At 40.4% G+C, this 20574-nt stretch overlaps 4 protein-coding genes across 5 annotated transcripts; all 4 read left to right on the forward strand.

Annotated features, from left to right (window-relative positions):
• Positions 1-13: 13 nt before the first annotated feature.
• LOC103714080 (ribosomal RNA processing protein 1 homolog B-like) lies at positions 14-4479 on the forward strand. Its single transcript, XM_008801214.3, has 2 exons — positions 14-1819; positions 3429-4479. The coding sequence occupies exon 1, from the start codon at positions 137-139 to the stop codon at positions 1805-1807; it is 1671 nt and encodes a 556-aa protein (XP_008799436.1). The 5' UTR covers positions 14-136; the 3' UTR covers positions 1808-1819; positions 3429-4479.
• Positions 4480-6279: 1800 nt separating this feature from the next.
• LOC103714121 (xyloglucan endotransglucosylase/hydrolase protein 22-like) lies at positions 6280-7569 on the forward strand. The gene is made up of 3 exons (XM_017844500.2): positions 6280-6631; positions 6728-6921; positions 7043-7569. Exons 1-3 carry the CDS (start codon positions 6344-6346, stop codon positions 7446-7448), a joined length of 888 nt encoding a protein of 295 aa, XP_017699989.2. The 5' UTR covers positions 6280-6343; the 3' UTR covers positions 7449-7569.
• A 2292-nt stretch (positions 7570-9861) lies between these two features.
• Positions 9862-11088, forward strand: LOC108511548 (xyloglucan endotransglucosylase/hydrolase 2-like). Of its 2 annotated transcripts, XM_026807288.2 has the most exons (4): positions 9898-10149; positions 10264-10457; positions 10558-10757; positions 10827-11088. In XM_026807288.2, the coding sequence occupies exons 1-4, from the start codon at positions 9898-9900 to the stop codon at positions 10958-10960; spliced, it is 780 nt and encodes a 259-aa protein (XP_026663089.2). In that variant the 3' UTR covers positions 10961-11088. The 2 variants fall into 2 exon arrangements, with proteins under 2 accessions (XP_017699983.2, XP_026663089.2); XM_017844494.3 differs by having other exon boundaries at positions 9862-10149; positions 10558-11088.
• A 6662-nt stretch (positions 11089-17750) lies between these two features.
• On the forward strand, positions 17751-19086 carry LOC103714083 (probable xyloglucan endotransglucosylase/hydrolase protein 23). The gene is made up of 3 exons (XM_008801218.4): positions 17751-18098; positions 18188-18381; positions 18489-19086. Exons 1-3 carry the CDS (start codon positions 17802-17804, stop codon positions 18895-18897), a joined length of 900 nt encoding a protein of 299 aa, XP_008799440.2. The 5' UTR covers positions 17751-17801; the 3' UTR covers positions 18898-19086.
• Positions 19087-20574: the final 1488 nt, after the last annotated feature.

Below are 20574 nucleotides of genomic sequence, written 5' to 3' on the forward strand. Positions count from 1 at the left end.
TCTCCGCCTCTTTGTCGCCCCCCACCGCCTAGGGTTTCGATCAAAAGCCTAGGGTTTTGTTTTATGCTCACTCCTCCTCCTCTCTTCCGTTCTCCGCCGCTTCTTAGATCTAGGGTTCCTCCCTCCGGCCGCTTCCATGGACGCAGCCGTCTCCGGCGCGGTCATCGCGAAGCGCCTGGCGTCCTGCAACAAGTCCGTCCGCGACCGCGCCGTCCGCGCCCTCATAGCGTGGCTTCCCCAGCAGCCCGACGCCGCCGTCTCCGAGGGCGACCTCCTCAAGATCTGGAAGGGCCTCTTCTATTGCGTCTGGCACTCCGACAAGCTCCCGGTCCAGGTCGACCTCATCAACCGCCTCGCCTCCCTCCTTGAGGCCCTCGAAGCCCCCCTTGCCGCCCGCTACTTCGAGGCTTTCATCCTCACCATCCGCCGCGAATGGGGTGGCATCGACTTCCTCCGCCTCGACAAGTTCTACCTCTTGATCAGGCGGTTCCTCCGCCACCTCTTCCTCCTCCTCAGGAAGAACGATTGGGATCTCGATCTCTCCGCCCGCCTGATAGGGATTCTGTCGGAAAAATCGCTTCTTGCTGCCGATAAGTACCCGGCTCAGGGAGTCAATTACCACATTGCCGAGATTTTCTTGGATGAGATCACGGAGTTCCTCCCACTCAGCGTGGAAACCCTAGACGTGCTGCTGAAGCCCTTCCTCTCTGTACTGGAGAAGTCTCCTGATAAGGTGTTGGTGCATAAGATCAAGGTGAATGTTTTTGATCAGTTGCTCCAGCACGGTGCGAAGCTGTTAGATGTTGAGAAGGCTGGAAACCAAGTGGAGTCGGGCACCGACATCGAGAAATTTGGCAAGATTACTTTGGTATTGATATTTTCCAAAAAGTTCCTCGACTCTGCTTCAGCTTCTGAGACACTTCAGGGCAATAGGAAAGCCCTGTTTGGTTTGCATGATGGTTTCCTCAAACTGGAGAAGGATTTAGAGAAATCAGGAGTTCATATTTCTGTCCAGCATCTAGAAAATGGGAATTCATTGAAAGTGCCTGAGCCGGGTGTTTCAGAGAACTCTGAACTACTTGAGGTGGAGATGGGAAGTGGCGGTGGGGCTTCGGATGATCAGCCACCCAAGAAGAAGAAGAAGAAATCAAAGAAAGCATCGGGTGGCACCGAGAAGAAAAGCAAATCCAAAAAAAAGAAGTCTTTGGATTCAAATACAGAAACTAACGATGCTGAACCAATCATTGAGGTTAATAATGTGATTAATGGTGGGAATGTTAAATGGGATGCTACGGAAACCCATGACTTGATTAATTTTGATGAATGCGTTATCTCAGGTCTTCAGAAGCAGTTTGAGAAAGCTGCTGCTGAAGCTGGAATGGCAAATGATAACGAAAGATTAAGTGCTCTGCCAGCATCGCTGGTTACTGATACCATGCCTAAGAAGAGAAAAAGAGCCAAGAGTGCAGACTGGAAGACCACCACTAGTGGAAGTGATGCTGATGGAGGAAGCATAGCAGGAAAGAGCAGAGAGCAGAGTGTCAAGAAGGTTAGGTTTTCAATGAAGAAGAACTTGGTCTGGAAGCCACACAACCCTTTGCCTCCCCAGAGTTTGAGATTGCCGCCATCTGCTACTCCGAGAGGTAGTGCACTAAAAAAAGGTATTCCTCCTGGCCCTATCAAAGAGACCCCTCCGACAGTTAAAAAGATCAAGGTGAAGTCCAACTCTGTGAAGAAAGGCAGGAAGCGCTCTGCTGTTTCTTCAGCTGTGAAGCACCTCCTGAAGCTACAAAGCCTTTCCACATAGATTAGTGGAAATGTAATGGTCATATTTTTCATGCTTTAGAGCTTGGATTTCTTCATTGCTATTTTTTCTGATACTTGGTAGTTTAGCTTTATAGTTTATTTGGCTTGCTGGTTCATTTTCTCCATATGGGTTCATGTATTGGATGAATGTTATTTCTAGAATTGTCATTAGATCTGTTACATGATACACTCTGTTTCATTATCTTGTACCATTAACATGCTTTTGTGCTGGACTCAGTGGCAAATTAATATGTTTTTAATGATTTTAGCTATATTAGCAGCATATTTTGGAGCTTTTGTTTCCCCTGTATGTTTATGATGGACATGCATGCTTTTAACGTATGTATGTTTTTACTGCCTGTTGTTTGTTCTTTGCTAATACCTTTTTCATAGATTTTCTGAACACTATGGAGAGTTTTAAAATAAATTATATTCAGTTTAATTATCTCTGTTATGGGAACCACTTTTGGACAACTAAGTCTGTATAATTTATTTTTTATTTTTTTAACATTTGAATATAAGAAGGAGAAAAATCTATAGAAAGGTTTATTGTGAATGTAAATTTGAGAGAGGGAGATAGAGAAAACAAAACATTTTTGTCCCCTCTCGGCAGATACTTGATGATGTTATTTTCTAGGATTTGGTAAATTAAGTGCGCTGGACTGAATTTGGGGAGTATTGCATGTGACTTATTGTTTAAGTCCTCCACTGCTTTGTGCTGATATGCTCACAGGATGATTGTTCTTTTAGTTGTGATGGTCACATATTATGGAATACAACTGCTAATTATTCCTTGGAGATGTGAATTGGTACTAAGGAGAAAGAAGGCTTTTGGCCATCTTGATATATAGGAAAATGGAAATAAAAAGAAACTATATATATATATATATATATATATATATATATGTGTGTGTGTGTGTGTATTTGTGGGTTGAGGTTTTACCCTACAGCTCTTCTAATCAATAATCTCATACAACCTTTTTATTTAAAATCTTAAAAGATAAGAAGCTTTACACCCACCCAACCTCTGCTTTTGTAGATTTACGACAGACTTCTCCCAAATCCTCTTGCCAATCTCATGCACGTCCTCTAATTAGATCTGCATTAACAGCTTGTGTGCGCATGCAGAAGTCTCTAATGTATCTGGTAATTCACTGTTGTATAGTCGTTGCTGTATGTGATAATGATCCTGTTGCAAGTCTTAACATTGAATTTATCTGAATGATCATGATGTTACCCTATATGCTAATGCCAACTAGAATTAAAAATGGTCAATGGAGCTGTAAAAATAAAATGATTGAGCTTCCATCTTGTGAAGAGCTTTTCTATAATCTAGAGTGAAAAATATCTACATGTTTCAGGAGTCTTGCATTCTATGTATTTTCTGTATTTTTCTCCCCCGGTTTAAGAGGAACATTTTATTCCTGTCTTGATCTTTGAGAGTGTAGATTGTCAGTATGTATATGTTTGGCTTTTGAAAGTAAAGTTGCTGATCATTAATGATCTCCTTCGATCTTGAATGCATGTAAGCATGAATTTAGCATGGGTGGCTAGTCATATGAACTTTGCTGAGCTACCATTGCAAGAAGAGCTTACAAGTTTCATTGCCTTTTTTATCTCAGTTCTGGGAAGTATCTTTGCTATTTGTACTGGATTTCCAGCTTCACACAGTTAAGAATTATGTTAATGTGTTGAATGGAACAATATTTTGACAGTATGGAGAAGTAGAGAACAATGCAAATGGAGGTGATGGTAGTCATTGACTGGCAGGACAATGATTAGTGCAATTAGCATTGGAAAAAATTACAAATCTGATTCAGAAATGATAAATATTTGGCTGCGAAGCTGCTTAATTTTATCTCAGCATCTCTCAAGACAGTAAGCTGTAAACTGAGCAGAATGGAGGCGAAGGATTCATGTAGGCAAGCCTAACTAATTTAGGATCAAGGCTTAGTTGTGTTGTTGCAAGTCTGCTTAATTCGCAAGATTTGATATCATATAATTACTTGGAGGAGTTTTGCCATGCTGCAGTTTGAACGTTGATTCCAGATTTTGATTACTTGTAATGCTACTATTCTAGTGGGATAGGCTTGCCATTTTGCTAAGATTGAAGCCCTTGGTTGAATCTTCCTCTTTTTAAAGGATTTTCTTTTTTGTAGTTCTTGGGCATCTTGGATTTAGTATTGAACAGGATCATCCATGCATTCCCCTTGGTCACCTTGTGCATAGCTCTCTCTGGCCATTCTGCTGAGATGGAATGTAATCTGCTATGATATAAAAAGATGGGATTCGATGAAGGCTGCATCCCTTTGTTTAGCAATGAAGACAGCATCATGGAAGATTCTGGCTCTGGAGTTATCCAAGAGTATATATGATATGAGGCAGCCGCCGCAAGTTACAACAAATGTGGTCTTTGACCATGAACCTTGGTTCTGCTACACTCGATGCCAGATTGCTTAATACAATAATATGTTTTTGTTTTTTTTATTAATGTCTTGATTTGTAGACCCATGGAGTCCATGGTGTTTGATTTATGCAAGATTTTACCTAGTTTGGTGCGATAGGTTCTGTGATGGTTCTCAACTATGTGACACCCTGCAACTATAATCATCCTGTGGGATGTGAGAACCATGGCTTGAAGCAGGCGTACTGGACCAAGCATAACTGCATAAATCATGCATGGGGAGACAGCAACAATGATGAAAGTGGGCTTTTCTCATTCAAATTTTCCTTCCAGCACGCGCCCTCTTGTAATTTTTTGTTTTCTGAATTTATAACCTGTTTGATCGTTACAGGCATCCAACTTGTCATTCATGGAATACATGGAAAATTATCAGTACGAAAATCTCTTGGCTCAAAGCAACATGCATGTGTGCGAATGAATCTTTATACACAAAGAAGTGAAATTTTGCACAGCTGAAAAAAATGTATAGAAAACATGCTCCATATAATGTTTATCGTTGGAGGAAGGTACTATACTGCAAGTTCCACAGATATATAAGGTCATGCAGATTAATACCTATGTTTGAGTGATTTAGTTTTTTTCTTTTTTTCTTTTTTTTGCTGAGAAGAAACTAACCCTACTTGCTTAAGGTATACTATTGATTTGCCGGTGCAGCTATGCAACCTAGAAGATTTTGAAAGTCGAAAGACCATTTGGACTGGAAATATATCAAATTGGCTACGCAGTTGATCTCCTCGAGGATACGCATCTTCGCCTATCGATGTTTTCTCCGGGACTTTTTCAGGGTCGCGTCACGACCAAACCAAGCGAATGGCTGGCCTCGCGCTGCGTCTTCACGCTGCAGGCGCTCCTCTTCTTTCCACTTTACGAAGTTAAAAAGACTGGAGGATGAGGAAAAAAAAGAGGAACAAAAAGAATTAACGCACGTCTGGTCTCGTGCACTAATAGAAAACTTGATTAAAATAATGCGGTTGCAAAAGAAGTTTTTTTTTGTATCCAATTATCCAAGATGGGGTGTTCATTCTGGTAGCTTCTTTTTGTTACATAGAATCCTGTCCTAGTCTCCTTGAGTCCTTAAGATAGCATTAATTTCCTTAATTGAAAGCAAATAGGTGTGGGGGCACCCTTGCTTTGGAACATTTGGACGATGATGAGAGATGGAGTATTTTTTCAGACTAAGCACGTGTTCAGAGAGGCCAACCGGGCCGCGGATTAAATAGCTGCTTATGCGGCCTGCCACTTGTAATGTATAAAATGTCTGTTTTAGCAAATAAATAAATAAATAAATAAAAACGAAAATAAATGGGTGTTGAATCTAGCCTTGTCTTCATGATGCTTGGCGTCAAAATTATATCGCATCTTAAATTGTTGGAGATCATAACGCTGCACAAAAACAGCTTCTTTTATCAACCGGACAGCCCACACCCCGCTGTTTTTCCTTGCTCCACGGTCGAACGTTCACCCGTGGACACGCAAACAGCTGTCTCTAGCAAGGCTCAATTGGAATGCCAGAAATCGCGATTAGTATACTTACCTCCTCACCTCCAAAGTCCAAACTAGACAAATTATTATGTATTTTTTTTTTTGTCCTTCTCAGTTAGAAAGGCCAATAGCTGATCTCGCACTTTCATTAGTCTCTCAAGATAAATATAACGAAGAGTGTTGCACCAGGTTTTTAAGACTATGAGAAATATCATACAAGCAATGACTTTGCCGTTCTCTACTATGAGAACGCTCAACATATCTCCAATTATTATAACAACGATCCGCTTAGTATTTGGAATCCAATGTGCAGATTAATAGACACATTTCATCGAAGATAGCTCATAGTTTTTTTTTCTTAAAAAAAGAAGCAAAGAGCAACACCGTCATTTATTAAGAAGTTAAAATGCGGTGAAGGCTTGGTTAAGCACATTGCTGGCACGTGAACACAAGAAACGAAAACTGGACTAGTCATAGAGTTGCACTCTTGCGTTCAATTCACCTATAAATACGCCTTTGGACCCAAGCCTGTCCACCAAAAGGAAACAAAAATCCCAAGAAGCTGCAATTCCCCCAGCACTGTCCCCTACCATGTCTCCCTCCTCTTCTCCAGCATCTCCCATGGCGATGCTACTAGTTTCTATGCTAGCTATTTCCTCCTTCCTAACCATAGCCCATGGTGGCAACTTCTACCAAGATTGCAGAGTCGCATGGGGCGATGGGCGTGGCAAGATCATCAATGACCAGCTCCTCATCCTCTCCATGGACAAATACTCCGGCTCGGGCTTTGAATCCAAGAACGAGTATCTCTATGGCAAGATTGAGATGCAGATCAAACTTATACCCGGCAACTCGGCCGGCACGGTCACCACCTTTTTCGTAAGCTTTTATCACCACCTTATTATCGATAGCTTATCTTCTTACAGGTTCACATACTAATAACTGATGAATTTTGTCTGTACGTATTTTCTGAAGTTACGCTCGCAAGGGCCGGCACATGACGAGATCGACTTCGAGTTCCTCGGTAACGTTAGCGGCCAACCTTATGTCGTCCACACCAATGTATTCACCCAAGGGAAGGGCGATAGGGAGCAGCAGTTCTACCTGTGGTTTGATCCAACCAAGGATTTTCACACCTATTCTATCATATGGAATCCACAACACGTTATGTAAGTCTACTTTCAACCTCCTAGTTTGCTACTTAGCAAGCTCCAATTAATTGATGCGTACCATTAACCATGACAGCCTTATGTATATTATTAACATCGACATGCTTCGATCTCTTCTCAGCTTTGCAGTCGACGGCATTCCACTGAGAGACTTCAAGAATCTGGAGTCGAGAGGGGTGCCATTCCCGAAGAACCAACCCATGAAGGTGTACTCGAGCCTGTGGAACGCCGACGACTGGGCCACGATGGGTGGGTCGATGAAAACCGATTGGACCCAGGCACCGTTCACGGCATCCTTCCGGAACTTCAACGCCGATGCCTGCGTCTGGTCTTCGGGCAGGTCTCGGTGCTCGTCGGGGAGATCGAAGGCTCCGGCTTCAGCTAACGAGGCTTGGTGGACGGACGGGCTGAGTCCGATGAGGTACCGGAGGATGAGATGGGTGCAGAGGAAGTATGTGATTTATGACTACTGTGCTGATCGGAAGCGGTTCCCTCGTCGGTCGTCTCCTGAGTGCAGGCGTCTTTGATTTGGCTCACTGTTTAGTTTTTGGAGAGCATATGTCCCCATGCATGCCAAAATTAAGTAGTTAAGAGTTTTTCTTGTTTCAATATTTACTCTATTTATATTATGATTGTGATTTAAAAATATTTCATTCATTTTTATTGTGATCCATAAGAATCGTCTCATGCTGGCGTTAGAGCTTAGACCCAGATCATCTGATCCATATCTGATCTGGTATGGATCCAACTCATACTCGATTTGTAGACCCATGGGCTAAGACAGGCTTGAAATCTCTGTAAGCTGTGAATTTGCTTTTTTGTGTTTTGTGTTTTTTGTTTTTCAAAGGAAGTGATGTGAGTTTAGTCGAATTCAATTCAAGTTGATTGAACCTGAATGGACTTGGTTGAACTCGTTAAGGTTTTGTTCAAGGTTATGTATTTGAACTTGGAGGCTAGGTAACTCAGACCGAACCAATCTCGATTTGAAAGGGAATTCCACCCTACTAGTCCGACAATTGGGAATGAGAGCCTGAATTGTAAATCTAAATACGGTTCAAATAGGATCAAAGTGTCGATCAACTTTGAGGTTGTCAATAAACTCAGTTCATAAATTCTTTGTTATTTCTGAAGTCAAGTCATGACCAACAAGTGAATATAGCTCACCTCAGCCTGCGACCTCGACATTTCATGAGCTTTCTTTGTTCAAAAACATGCTAAAGGTGCAAACAAATGGAAAAGATTGTCAAATTAAGATCAAGCGTATGTCTACACTAGTTTTGAATGCTAATTTGTCACTTCTTATTTTTCTTCCTTTAAGGATGAGAAAGTTAGTAAAAAAATTAATCAAGTAATGCAGATAAAATAATTTCTTTACATCTAAGATGGGTGGCCATTGTAATATTTTCCTTTGTCAGTGGTCACGTAGGAACATCTTTTAAGTTCTTAATAGAGACCTGAAATTTACTAATAAAACCAAAACTATATCAAATCTAGCCTTGTTCCCCTGATGCATTGCACCAAAATTATATCATATGTTACATTGCCGCTGAACAAAAGCTTTGCCTACAAATCACACGCTCTTTATACGTGCTTTGTAGTCGAAGTGGACACGCAAACAGCTGGTCTTTAGCAAAGCTAGCTTTGGATACCGGAACCACAATGCTCACGTCCCTCACCTGCAAATCAGACGAGTTGCTAGTTCTGCTTAAAATCTGTGTCCTTTCCCCCCTCCTTTTCTCAGGAACACCAAAAGGTGGTTTCCCTCTGTCATTAGACTCTTGAGATAGACATAATTAACATCATACTTCATGCAAGAAGTTCTTAAGATTATTAGAAATATCATAGCAACCATGACTTTGCCATACAAAATTAAGAACCAATAGGAAATCATCCTATATTGGCTAATAATTGCATCCATGGCTTAATTACTTCATGCATAGATATGTCCAGAGTTTAACATGAGAATCCAAGGAAGCTATCTCTTACAATTTAGAATCCAAGGATACTAATTTATAGCTAGAGATACACATTTTTTTCAAGGCTAGCTTATAGCATCATTTCCATAACTTTCCTAACTTTATAATTAGAGGGAGCTGGTGGATGAGCGGACACTGCCAATGCCTAGGGTATTGTTAGATTATTAACCCAAGTTAGGACGAAAGTGAATTGGATAATATCTGTCTGGATCTGTTTTCATATCCAAATCTATCCGAATATGAATAGAAATTTGAGCATCCGACTAATATCCATATCCGTTAAAAAAAAATGGATATGGATATGGATAGACAACTATTCGATCCGTATCCAAAAAATTGATTCTATTGCTAACCCTATTTAATTTTATATAACACTTATGAACTTTTTTTAAAAAAATAGATGACCATATTAACATGATGTTAGCTTGATTTATCATCCACTTAGTAATATCTTTGATTATATGGTCATAAAATTTAATTATCCAATTTATATCTATATTTATATCCATACTTTCAGTATCCGACTCGTATTTTTATCTATTTAAAATAAATATGGATATAAATTTTTATATTCGACTAACATCCGTATCCGTATTTATATTTATCAAATAAAATATATAAATATAAATATATTAGTATCCGACCTGTATTCGGTTCTACTAAAAATAGAAGTGCTGATTAGAAGTTTTTTTTTAAAAAAAATGAGGAAGGCTTGCCTAAGCATGCTGCTGGTATTTGGCACCGGAAACCGATGGAAACCGGACAAAGCCCATAGCCGAAGACGCGGATTCAGTTGCTTCCAGGCTGCTCTCTTTATTTCAGCGCTCAAAAATCGAATGACGAATCACACGCTCAATCCTTCCTGGACGCTTCTATATTTCACCTATAAATTAATTATTAATACGCCTATGAAACCATTTATCTCCATCAAAAAACAAAAACCAAAATCCCCACAACCTCCAATTCTCCCTCCTCTTCTCCCACCTTATCTCCCATGGCCATGCTTTTAGCTTCCCTGCTCGCTCTTTCCTCCATGCTGGCCATGGCACATGGTGGCAGCTTCTATAAAGATTGCAAAGTTTCGTGGGGCGACGGGCGTGGCAAGATCATCAATAGCCATCTCCTCACCCTGTCTCTCGACAAATACTCAGGCTCGGGCTTCGAATCCAAGAACGAGTATCTCTTTGGCAAATTGGAGATGCAGATCAAGCTCATACCCGGCAACTCGGCCGGCACGGTCACCACCTTCTACGTAAACCTTTATCATCACCTATCATCAAACATTTTATACCGTTATATATATTCAAAGTCTCCTGCATATATAATAGCTAACATCTGATGCATTTTTGTTCATGTTTTCGTGCAGTTGAGCTCGCAAGGGCCGACTCATGATGAGATAGACTTCGAGTTCCTCGGCAATGTCAGCGGCCAACCGTACATTGTCCACACCAATGTGTTCACCCAAGGGAAGGGCAACAGGGAGCAGCAGTTCTACCTGTGGTTTGATCCCACCAAGGACTTCCACACCTACTCCATCACATGGAATCCGCAGCATGTCATGTAAGTCTATACGAACCTTGTAATTAATTTGCTAGCTTTCTTATTAGCCACAATGGCCTTGTTCTTTCAACATTAAAATTAATTTATATCTTCGGATCAGCTTCGCGGTTGATGGCATTCCGATAAGAGACTTCAAGAATCTTGAGTGGAGAGGGGTGGCGTTCCCCAAGAACCAGCCCATGAAGGTGTACTCGACCCTGTGGAACGCCGACGACTGGGCGACGATGGGCGGCGCCGTGAAGGCCGACTGGACTAAAGCACCGTTCACCGCATCTTTCAGAAACTTCAATGCTGATGCCTGTGTTTGGTCTGCCGGCAACTCTTGGTGCCCGCCGGGGAAATCTGAAGCCTCCTCGGCTGCGAAGAAAGCGTGGTGGAACGAGGAGCTGGATGCGACGAAATACCGGAGGATGAGATGGGTGCGGAGGAAGTATATGATTTATGACTATTGTTCTGATCGGAAGCGATTCCCTCGTCCGCCTCCTGAGTGCAGGCGTCGTTGATTTGGTTCCTTCTGAGAGAGCACGGTGTTTCTTTTATTATCTCGGTTGTTTATGTACTCTATTTTGTCACGCTTGTGGATAATATTTTGTTATTTGTTTATATTCTGATCCATAATAGAGGAATTGATGCAATGCAAGTGGTCTCATGGACAAAAAAAAATGTCAGGTAGATGTAAATTGGGCTTACAAATGGTCGCATCCCCTTATTTGAGGAGTAAAGATTTCAGGTTCAACTCTTGGTATGTTCTCAGGAATTTGGACCGGGTCTTCTCCTCTCTAACAAATATTAACTCATTACCAATACGGCAATACCTAGACCCACGGATTAAAAATCAATCTCACAAGACTTAGAACTCCATCTGTGTCTCAAATTCAAATCAAGTTGATCAGACCTAGCTAATCAATTTCAAGGACGCTCGAGAAAATTTTATTCTTTTTGAATGGAAAAGAATTTGAGACACGGGAGAAAGCTTGTCTTAAGCGTCCAACAGAGGAGAAATGAAAACAAGACTAAAAAGGAAGTACAATAGAAGCAAGCTTAATAAAAGGACTCAAGTCTCTGAAGGTTTTGCAAGCTATGAGAGAGTTTGTGAGATCAGCTGGTGGCCTACCTCAGCTTTAGCATTACAAAGGTTACCCAAAGATGAAATGATTGAAGAAAGTTTTTCAGAACAGTGATAATGGAGGATTTCTTTAGCAAAAATGCCCATACGTTTCTTTCCGGACAATTGGCTCTTCTAATTTTTGATTCAATCCGCTTTTCTCCAGCACTTCCAGAGAGATAAGAGGGTGGCCATCCTTTGACCTGCAATAATTCTTCAAAGCTAGCCGATGGGGTAAATATTGGTCATCATGATCTCGAATGGTCCAATCTTTCCGACCTCAGTCTTAATTGAGATGAATGACCTGGAATTGGTTGACGTATTATGTTGGTCGGTCCAGCCTTAGAGTAACACCAGGGATCATTGAAGGACTTGCAATCATAATTTCAGCAATGGTTGCTCCAACTCAACCATAATATATAATCGGCGTAATTAACATTGTGGATATGTTGCAAGGAGCCATTACTATGCATTAAACAAATGAGGCCACCTATCACCATACAATTATTGTTGCCTCTCGACAAATAAAATAATGGATACTCACTCCTACCTATATGTAGGAGTAACCGGAGGACCCTCGAATAAGCATTCTCAAGCTCTACCTCTCTCGAGCACTCTGACTCTCTCTTTTTCTACCATTATTGCTTTGGATTTTTACTGAAGCATCAGAGGTTCCCCGCTAGAAACATTCTAGCAAGTGGGCTTCCTTGTAAGTCTTACTCGCCTTCCAGAGCGGTGACATTGGTCCTTCAACATCTTAAAGTTACTCTTTAGCTTTTAGCCGATCTGTCTTTACCTTGGTACAGGCCAACCTCTATGCAGCTCGGGCTATGACCGGTCTCAGTTCGAATTCTAGCATTAACACTAACTATGAGCTTCTAGTGAAGGGCAACGAAGGAATACATAACCAGTAAATTCCACGCTTGCTCCACAAAGATTGCATCCTAAATTTATTGCCCATCTTTTTCTTGCCAACGCCTTGCCTATGCGAGTGCATTTTTTAATGTCAAGTCACATGAACAACTATATCTTCCGAGGAACACCAGCTTTCCAAAGAGAATTACAGAAAGTACAAGCGAGACCACCGTTGTTAATGAATTAATGGTAAGATTTCACTGAATACTCGCCATTTGAAGTTAGCTTCCAAACCACTACATTCCCTACTCTTGAAGGCCTGATGATTAGATGAAGTCCACTAAGCTACTCGGGTTCTGTGCACTCTTGCTGTGATTAAGGACAAATTTTTCACCTTAACATTCCATGTACATCTTCTCCAATATTGCAAAGCCATTGAAACATTGCCTTCAGCTACCCTTCGATAAAGGGAATCAAATAATTACGAGAATGAAACATTTCCAACCCAAACATCTTATCCAAAGTTTAAGTGGTTACCTCGGACAGACTTTATTGATGTGCTTGTACAGTGCACTAGAAGAATTAGTCTCTGAGATATGGGGCAGCAGTAAATATTATTCAAAATTCTAATAATAGCTTTCTACTTATGCTTAATACTTTTTTCTTTCAATAGATGATGATGACGTGATTATTGAAAGAAAAAGACAAGTTCCCTAGCATTGCTTTATAACTAGTCCATACACCAGTAAAGGATACAAAATATTAATATTTTTACTTGTATTGCATTTTGTGCAAGATCTTCCAGCTCCAACGATCCAATAGAGTGCTAAAGATCATTCGACCAATGTGATTTTTAATTAATCTTTTTCAAACAGGTACACTATTCTTATATATAAGTGGAGTAAAATGAGTTCGAATCACCAGAGCCCTGTGAGGCCACAATAAGGGTGCATATAAAAGAAACTTTTCCAGTTCCTCGTGGTTTTGAAACTTCTCAGGCTTGATATATATATATATATATATATATATATATATATAAAGCCTGAGATGAACCATTTAAGCATAAATATGAGTTGTCCCATAATTACGCAACCCATCTTGACTAGGATCTGCAATCTGAATGAAGAGAACTGCATAAATTTCCAACAAAAACCATGGCCTACGGTCGTGTAAAGTCTAGTCTGACGGTTCTACGTTCAATATGGCTGACATCATAGTCGTTGTTAAAATTCAGAATGACACAGCTTTGTGGATCCGTAGCTAAACTAGAAATAGTCATACCAAGTTGACAAGTTGATTCTCGTACCAAAAATCACCTATTAGGTTTGGTTGGATTATCTTTTTCTCTCTTTTCTCAAATTTGGTAAGCCTAACATGGACTTAGGTTTTGACCATATTTTACTGAATTACCATAGTTACTATATAAGGATCCAATGATGCTGATTTACAATGTTTTAAGGGGTATAGTGTTATGCCCCGAACCCATCACTTAGGTCGGCCACGTGTTACAGCCGCATAAGCCCTAAAGCGATGTCCTAAAGATCATGCAAGACCTAAGATAAACAAATATCAAATAACTCTACAATTAACCAATTAATCCAACTAAACAAATTTCCTATGATCAAGTAACCAACTTGTTCAATTATATTAATTTAAATAAATTTTTAGATGTTTATCAGTATTAGAAAGTATACTAACTAACTAAGTTATAACTTTGATGCTCGTGCTGCATGCCCAACCCATCCTAAACTACGCATTCTGCGACTCTGAAAGATGAAGAGAAGATGTGGTGTGAGCTCTATGATCCAGTAGGAATTTCACACACTCACACTAATATAGATATAGTAAATTTAAAATAGAAATTAACAATAAATCATATCGATATGCAGACAAAAATTGTACGTAAAACTCCATACCGATTATTCCACATAGCTTGATAAAATTTATATAAATATGCATCATAGATGTATGTCATTAAATATATAATCCATTCCAAAAAACATGAAAGATATTATCATACAATGGTTTTATATTTTTAATCTTTCATTTTTTTATCCAAATTTTCAATCAACCATTATCTTTCTGAGTTGGACTATTCATGGTTATGCTTCAGTCCATAATTAGCAAACCATAATTTCATGCTTCAGTCCATGGTGGCAAACCAAAATATCTACGATTTGGCCTATAGTGGCAAACCAAAATATCTGTGCTTTGGCCCGTGGTAGCAATCCAAGATATCCGCACTTCGACCCACGATGCAATCTAGTGTGTCACAATTCAGCCCGTGACTGGCAATTCATAATATATTTAGTCCAAATCTTTTTTATTCATCACTCAAATCATTCAATTTCATCTATATCAAAAAAATATAAATTTATATTATATTTTATGTCCAAATTCTAAAATAATCAGCATCATATCCCAACAAGCAAAACCATAATTTAAGTAAATATAATCATCGATATTTGATATGTCTATATAATAAAAAAATATATTTATAGAACCATGTCAGAAATAAATCAACAATCTTACAGTAAAAGGTACAAATTTCAAATCATCGACATATGTTACAAAATACATATTATCCATATATGTTATTATGTATAAGACTTCTTACCTCTATCGATGACAGACTCAAACATTGGATACACTGATCCTCTCCTTAATCTATAAACTCGGAGGCAAAGTAGTCTGTTCAACACCTTCTTGCCTAAATGATTGTCCCATTACAAGATCAGGCCTAATCATTAGAGTGACCACATCAACCATGATCAATGGTATGAAAATATGGAAGGAATGATATTAAATTTTAACATTGACTGCTTGAACACATGGCCATATAATGCCAGCCTAAGACCCCTCCTAAGGTCTACCTGATCAACCTGGGTTTGCCTAGATACTTGGACCCTCCACTAGTCCATAAAATATCTAGAAAGAGAGAGTGATGAAGAAACAGAGGAGAGAGAGAGCAAAAGAGAGAGAGAAAGAGAAGGCAAGAGAGACAAGAGGGAGAGAAAGCAAGAGAGATGGAACCACGGTTCTCTTGCTGGTTGCACTCCCAGCAGCGACCCCCAGCAGCGGTGATAGCAGTCGCGACCCTTGGTGACCTGAGCATGGTTTCTGGCGATGACGATAATGATCAGTCGGATGGAAAGGAGGAAAAAAGAAAAATAGGGGAGATGAACATGGAACAGAGTAGCCAACTTGCAACCAAATCCGGCAACTTGCTGGAGCTATTCCAAGTGATGATGAAGACCACAGAACTAGAAAAGGATGGAAGAAGGGTTCGAGGTTAATCACCTCTTTTCTGGTGAGATGTGGACAGTAACTTGCCGAGAAATCTGAATGAAAAATCAAGAAGAACTTGACACTATTTTACAATGGTTGATCAAGGTTTGAGGGCAAGATAGTTAGAAGGAAGAGGGAAAGCTTTTATAGATGAATTTTCTAGACTTTACCAGAGTTTAATGTGCCCTTAAACACTCCTTTCCTGGCAGACTTGGAGAGGAAGAAGACTCTCACGTGCGGGCACACATTTAGTGGCCGAAACGACCGACCCAGGCCGAACCAGGCCGGACCACGCCCACTGTGAAATGAGTCTCTACAAGTAGCTCTCAGGAATGGGCGATATAATATGAAGAAAGCTTATGCAATGACCCAACTTGAAACTGGTTTGGCCTAAGATGTACTAGGCTTGGACTGCCTTTGGTGGTCATGCCTCGCACATGCAGGGCAGAGAGGAAGACTCTTGATAGGAGACTTTTTCTCTTCTAATTCTGTTGGAAATCATGAGATTTAGGGCTGGCGAACTCACGTGAAGCCCCATATCATCTCTATAAAAGAAGAAGCCTCTCCTCCTCTAAGTAATTTTAAACCAAATCCTTATTTAACTTGCCATTGATTTCAAGCTTTTTGGGTGAGATTTCTTTGGATTTCTCCATCGACCCGGCTGCAAGACCTCTTTAGATTTAGGTAATGAACTTAAGCCCTTCTTCTCCTCTCTTTCCGATCTTATGGTTGTCGTTTCACCTTAATTAGGACTGGGGAGTTGCTGGGTTGCCTTTGAATAGGGTCTTTTCTGTTTTGAGAATTTTTTCTTATATTTTAACCTCAGTCACCGACAATCTGGTACTCCTCTAGTGCCAGTTGCTGTTTGGTTATTTGTAGACTGTTGGCCAATGAGCCGGTCATGAATTTAAAAAAAAAGGGAGGAAGGGGGAGGAAAGAAAAGGGTTGAAACCACACACCCCACCCCACCCCCAATCCTCTGTTTTCTTCTTATTCTTCCTCCCATTTCCTCTTCGTTGGCCAACCATCGTCATTGGTGATGCTGCAGCCAAAAACTAGCCTTACCTGCTGCCATCTAGACTGGGCTGCCTTCACTGCCACCACTTGGACGGAGCCTCCTCGGCCTTCTTCTATTTTGAGATAGAGAGAGAGATCGCTTTCATACCTCCCAATTTTCTCTCTTTTTTTTCTCTTTTTCTCTTTCCTCTCTTACTTATCCTTTCTTTCTCTTTTGTCTCTCTAGTTGATCCAAGTGATCGGTAGAAAGGACCCGAAAGACCTAGTGATGGATCCATACTTAACCCTAGGATTCTAGACTGTTAATTTCCAATTTATAATTTTTATTCTAATATTGGACTTGGTTCTATAAAAGAACAATATTTTAGACAAGAAAATATCAAGCAAAGTTTTTGGTAATCATAATTGTAAAATTGTGTTATATAGGGGAACAATTTTATGACTTATTTGGTGTTTTTAGAATTTTGTTCGTTAGGCCTTGTATGATCTTAATTAGGACGTTGCTTTAGTTTTCATAGGGTCATATCACGTGGTCGACCTTGGATGATTGGTTCGGAGCATGATAGGTTAGAGAAGCGATAAGGAGATTAGAACTCTTTGTTTAGATTAAATGTCCACAATTAGCCTCCGGTTGAAACTTTTAACCAAACCAGCATCATGAATCCCCACGCGTGGACGGCCCATAGCTCTTTGCCCACTTTGTGGAAGCTTCGGTCCTAAACCATTTTGAGGGTGTGGAAGTTTCGGTCCTAAACCATTTTGAGGGTGGGAAATCAAAGATGGCTGCTTGGCAAGCCAAAACCAAACACCCTTCTCGTTCACAATCTAGAGATAGACTCCACCTCCACTACATAACAACCCCACGCGGAAAGCACAAAACCAGCGCTCTGGTCAAACACTTCGAACTCCTTCAAACTTGAACGTCCGCCAGCCAGCTGTTGCCTCTCTTCACGGGCTTCTCCTTTCTCCCTCTCACAGTCTCTATATAAACTCACCACAGCGTACTTACAAATCCACAATCCCACGGCTCCGGCAATCACTCACGCATCCCCTCTTTCTTGAACCACTCTTAGACCAACATGTCTTCTTCTCTTCGCTCTTGTTCTCGGTGGGGTCTCTTTACCTCGCTCTTAGCCCTTCTATCAGCAGCCTCTTTGATGGTTGGTGCCCATGGTGGCAACTTCTACCAAGACTTCGACATCACTTGGGGCGATGGCCGTGCTAAGATCCTCAACGATGGTCAGCTCCTTACGCTATCGCTTGACAAGGCCTCGGGATCCGGTTTCCAATCCAAGAACCAGTATCTCTTCGGAAAGATCGACATGCAGATCAAGCTCGTCCCTGGAAACTCCGCCGGCACCGTCACTGCCTATTATGTAAGTCTTGTTACCATGCTGGCCCTTCTAAACCATAGCTAACAAATGGACTTATAACCAATGTTTTGATACAAATTCAAATGCTGCAGCTCTCGTCTCAAGGGCCGAATCACGACGAGATCGACTTCGAATTCCTTGGCAACCTTAGCGGAGACCCGTACATCCTCCACACCAATGTGTTCACCCAAGGGAAAGGGAACAGGGAGCAGCAATTCTACCTCTGGTTTGATCCTACCAAGGACTTCCACACCTACTCTGTCCTATGGAACCCATTGAACGTCATGTGAGTCATTGTATCCCTATGAACTCATAAGGAACATTAGCTATTGATGCTTCTCATTAATGTAACTGCCAGCCACTCACAAGTGAATTGGTTTGCCTTCAATTCAGCATCTTGGTGGATGGAATTCCTATCAGAGTTTTCAAGAACAATGAGGCGATTGGGGTGCCATTCCCTGAGAAACAGCCCATGAGGCTATACTCGAGCCTGTGGGACGCCGAGAACTGGGCCACGAGAGGCGGGCTCGTCAAGACTGATTGGAGTAAGGCGCCGTTCACCGCATCGTTTAGGAATTTTCAGGCAAATGCATGCATTTGGTCGTCAGGAAAATCTAGCTGCGGCCGCCGGACAACTACTGCTGGCTCTGGGTCTACCGGCAATGGTTGGTTTGACCAAGAACTGGACGCAGCAAGCCAGAAGTGGGTGAGATGGGCGCGGAAGAACTACATGGTCTACAACTACTGCACTGATGTGAAGCGCTTTCCTCAGGGCCTCCCACCCGAGTGCTTGCATTCCTAGTTCTCCTCTTCGGCGGTCCCAAGACTTGATTTCCAAATTTCTTTATACTTGTAGAAAAGTTTTTTACACTGTAGTTAATCATATATGCTTGGTGACTTTATTCTGATGTAATAACGATCGTACATACAGATACGAATGCATTATAATTTTTCATTTCATGGTATCCTTTATATGTATTTATATATATTTCTTTAAGTATAAACAAGAAGACACTCCCTCTTTTTTTTTCTTTTTTTTTTTGTGAGGAGTCGGGGATGGCTCTAGTTCGCTTCTCTATGATATTCACAGGCTTTTGGACGAGGATGCTTTTTTGAGGATATCGCAAGTCTATAGAAAGGCGACTCCTCACAAAAAAAAAGAAAAAGAAAGAAAAGGTATAAACAAGAAGATGCTTGTACAAGAATTGATTAAGATTGGAATGAAACATGGTTGGCTAGGGATGTGGTTGTAAGACAAGATGTTATTCCGACGTGCAAGTTATGTCTATATTATAGATTTAAGTACCGGATGCACCTAAAAAATGAAAATCAGCTAGACGCAGCATAAATTAATGCATCAAGAGAGCCATTGATTTGGAGGCCAAATATGTATCCTTTATATGTATTTATATATATTTCTTTAAGTATAAAAAAGAAGACACTCCCTCTTTTTTTTTCTTTTTCTTTTTTTTTTTCTGAGGAGTCGGGGATGGCTCTAGTTCGCTTTTCTACGATATTCACAGGCTTTTGGACGAGGATATTCTTATGAGGATATCACACGTCTATAGAAAGGCGACTCCTCACACACACGCACGCACGCACGCACGCACATACAGAAACAAAAATGGTATAAACAAGAAGATGCTTGCACATGAATTGATTAAGATTGGAATGAAACATGGTTGGCTAGAGATGTGGTTGTAAGACAAGATGTTATTCCATAAATGACATGCGAGTTATGTCTATATTATAGATTTGAGCACCGAATGCACCTGTAAAATGAAAATTAGCTAAAAACATAAATTAGTGCATCAAGAGCCATTGATTTGGAGGCCAAATATGTATTCCATATGGGTCTATCTAAGGAAACAGACATGTTTGTTTGTGGTTCATGCATATTTGCGGTTTTGATCTCCATGCAGGAGTGCAGAAAACCATAAATAAAGTTAATGCTTCTTGGCAAATTCTATAAGAAGTCGTCCCTACAAAAAGTTTCTTTTTATTTAAAGCTATATAGTTCTCTGAAAAATCCATCATTTTTACTTATGTTTTGATTTTTAAGAAGGTAAAATAAAAATAAAATTTTTCACTAATGAAAAAGAATATGAAATTTTTCTACAATTTAATTGCATAAAGAAAATCAAAAAGAATTTTGTTTTAAAAAAAAGAAAAAAGTTGTTATTTGGTTGTAAATAGGTGATTAGGTGCCGTTTTCAATTTTGTTTTCCAACACAGCTTGCTTACGACGAGGAACTAATTTATATTTTGAGGAAAAGTTAAAAGAAAATACCATGCAATACATTCGATTCAATTTAGCAGGAACGGGGCATGGTGGACTCATATGAATCCCACACAACATTAGAATATTAAATTGGCTCGATTCATCTCAAATGCAAGGCTAGGTCCGGTCCAGGGTCGGCCGGTTCATTCAAGTTAGTGCGCTGGGGCCAAGTTTTGGATAGAGACTAATGACATCTTA

The sequence above is a fragment of the Phoenix dactylifera genome, chromosome 7 (genome assembly GCF_009389715.1).
Source record: "Phoenix dactylifera cultivar Barhee BC4 chromosome 7, palm_55x_up_171113_PBpolish2nd_filt_p, whole genome shotgun sequence".
In the NCBI taxonomy this organism is placed as follows: domain Eukaryota; kingdom Viridiplantae; phylum Streptophyta; class Magnoliopsida; order Arecales; family Arecaceae; genus Phoenix; species Phoenix dactylifera.

What these genes read in the sequence shown, in the direction of transcription:
- LOC108511548 (XM_017844494.3), top strand. Translation starts at nt 9,892, where the DNA reads ATGGCCATGCTTTTAGCTTCCCTGCTCGCTCTTTCCTCCATGCTGGCC. An exon ending in GCACGGTCACCACCTTCTAC is followed by an intron (nt 10,150 to 10,263) that starts GTAAACCTTTAT and finishes GTTTTCGTGCAG; the next exon opens with TTGAGCTCGCAAGGGCCGAC. An exon ending in TGGAATCCGCAGCATGTCAT is followed by an intron (nt 10,458 to 10,557) that starts GTAAGTCTATAC and finishes TCTTCGGATCAG; the next exon opens with CTTCGCGGTTGATGGCATTC.
- LOC103714121 (XM_017844500.2), top strand. Translation starts at nt 6,344, where the DNA reads ATGTCTCCCTCCTCTTCTCCAGCATCTCCCATGGCGATGCTACTAGTT. An exon ending in GCACGGTCACCACCTTTTTC is followed by an intron (nt 6,632 to 6,727) that starts GTAAGCTTTTAT and finishes TATTTTCTGAAG; the next exon opens with TTACGCTCGCAAGGGCCGGC. An exon ending in TGGAATCCACAACACGTTAT is followed by an intron (nt 6,922 to 7,042) that starts GTAAGTCTACTT and finishes ATCTCTTCTCAG; the next exon opens with CTTTGCAGTCGACGGCATTC.
- LOC103714083 (XM_008801218.4), top strand. Translation starts at nt 17,802, where the DNA reads ATGTCTTCTTCTCTTCGCTCTTGTTCTCGGTGGGGTCTCTTTACCTCG. An exon ending in GCACCGTCACTGCCTATTAT is followed by an intron (nt 18,099 to 18,187) that starts GTAAGTCTTGTT and finishes CAAATGCTGCAG; the next exon opens with CTCTCGTCTCAAGGGCCGAA. An exon ending in TGGAACCCATTGAACGTCAT is followed by an intron (nt 18,382 to 18,488) that starts GTGAGTCATTGT and finishes CCTTCAATTCAG; the next exon opens with CATCTTGGTGGATGGAATTC.
- LOC103714080 (XM_008801214.3), top strand. Translation starts at nt 137, where the DNA reads ATGGACGCAGCCGTCTCCGGCGCGGTCATCGCGAAGCGCCTGGCGTCC.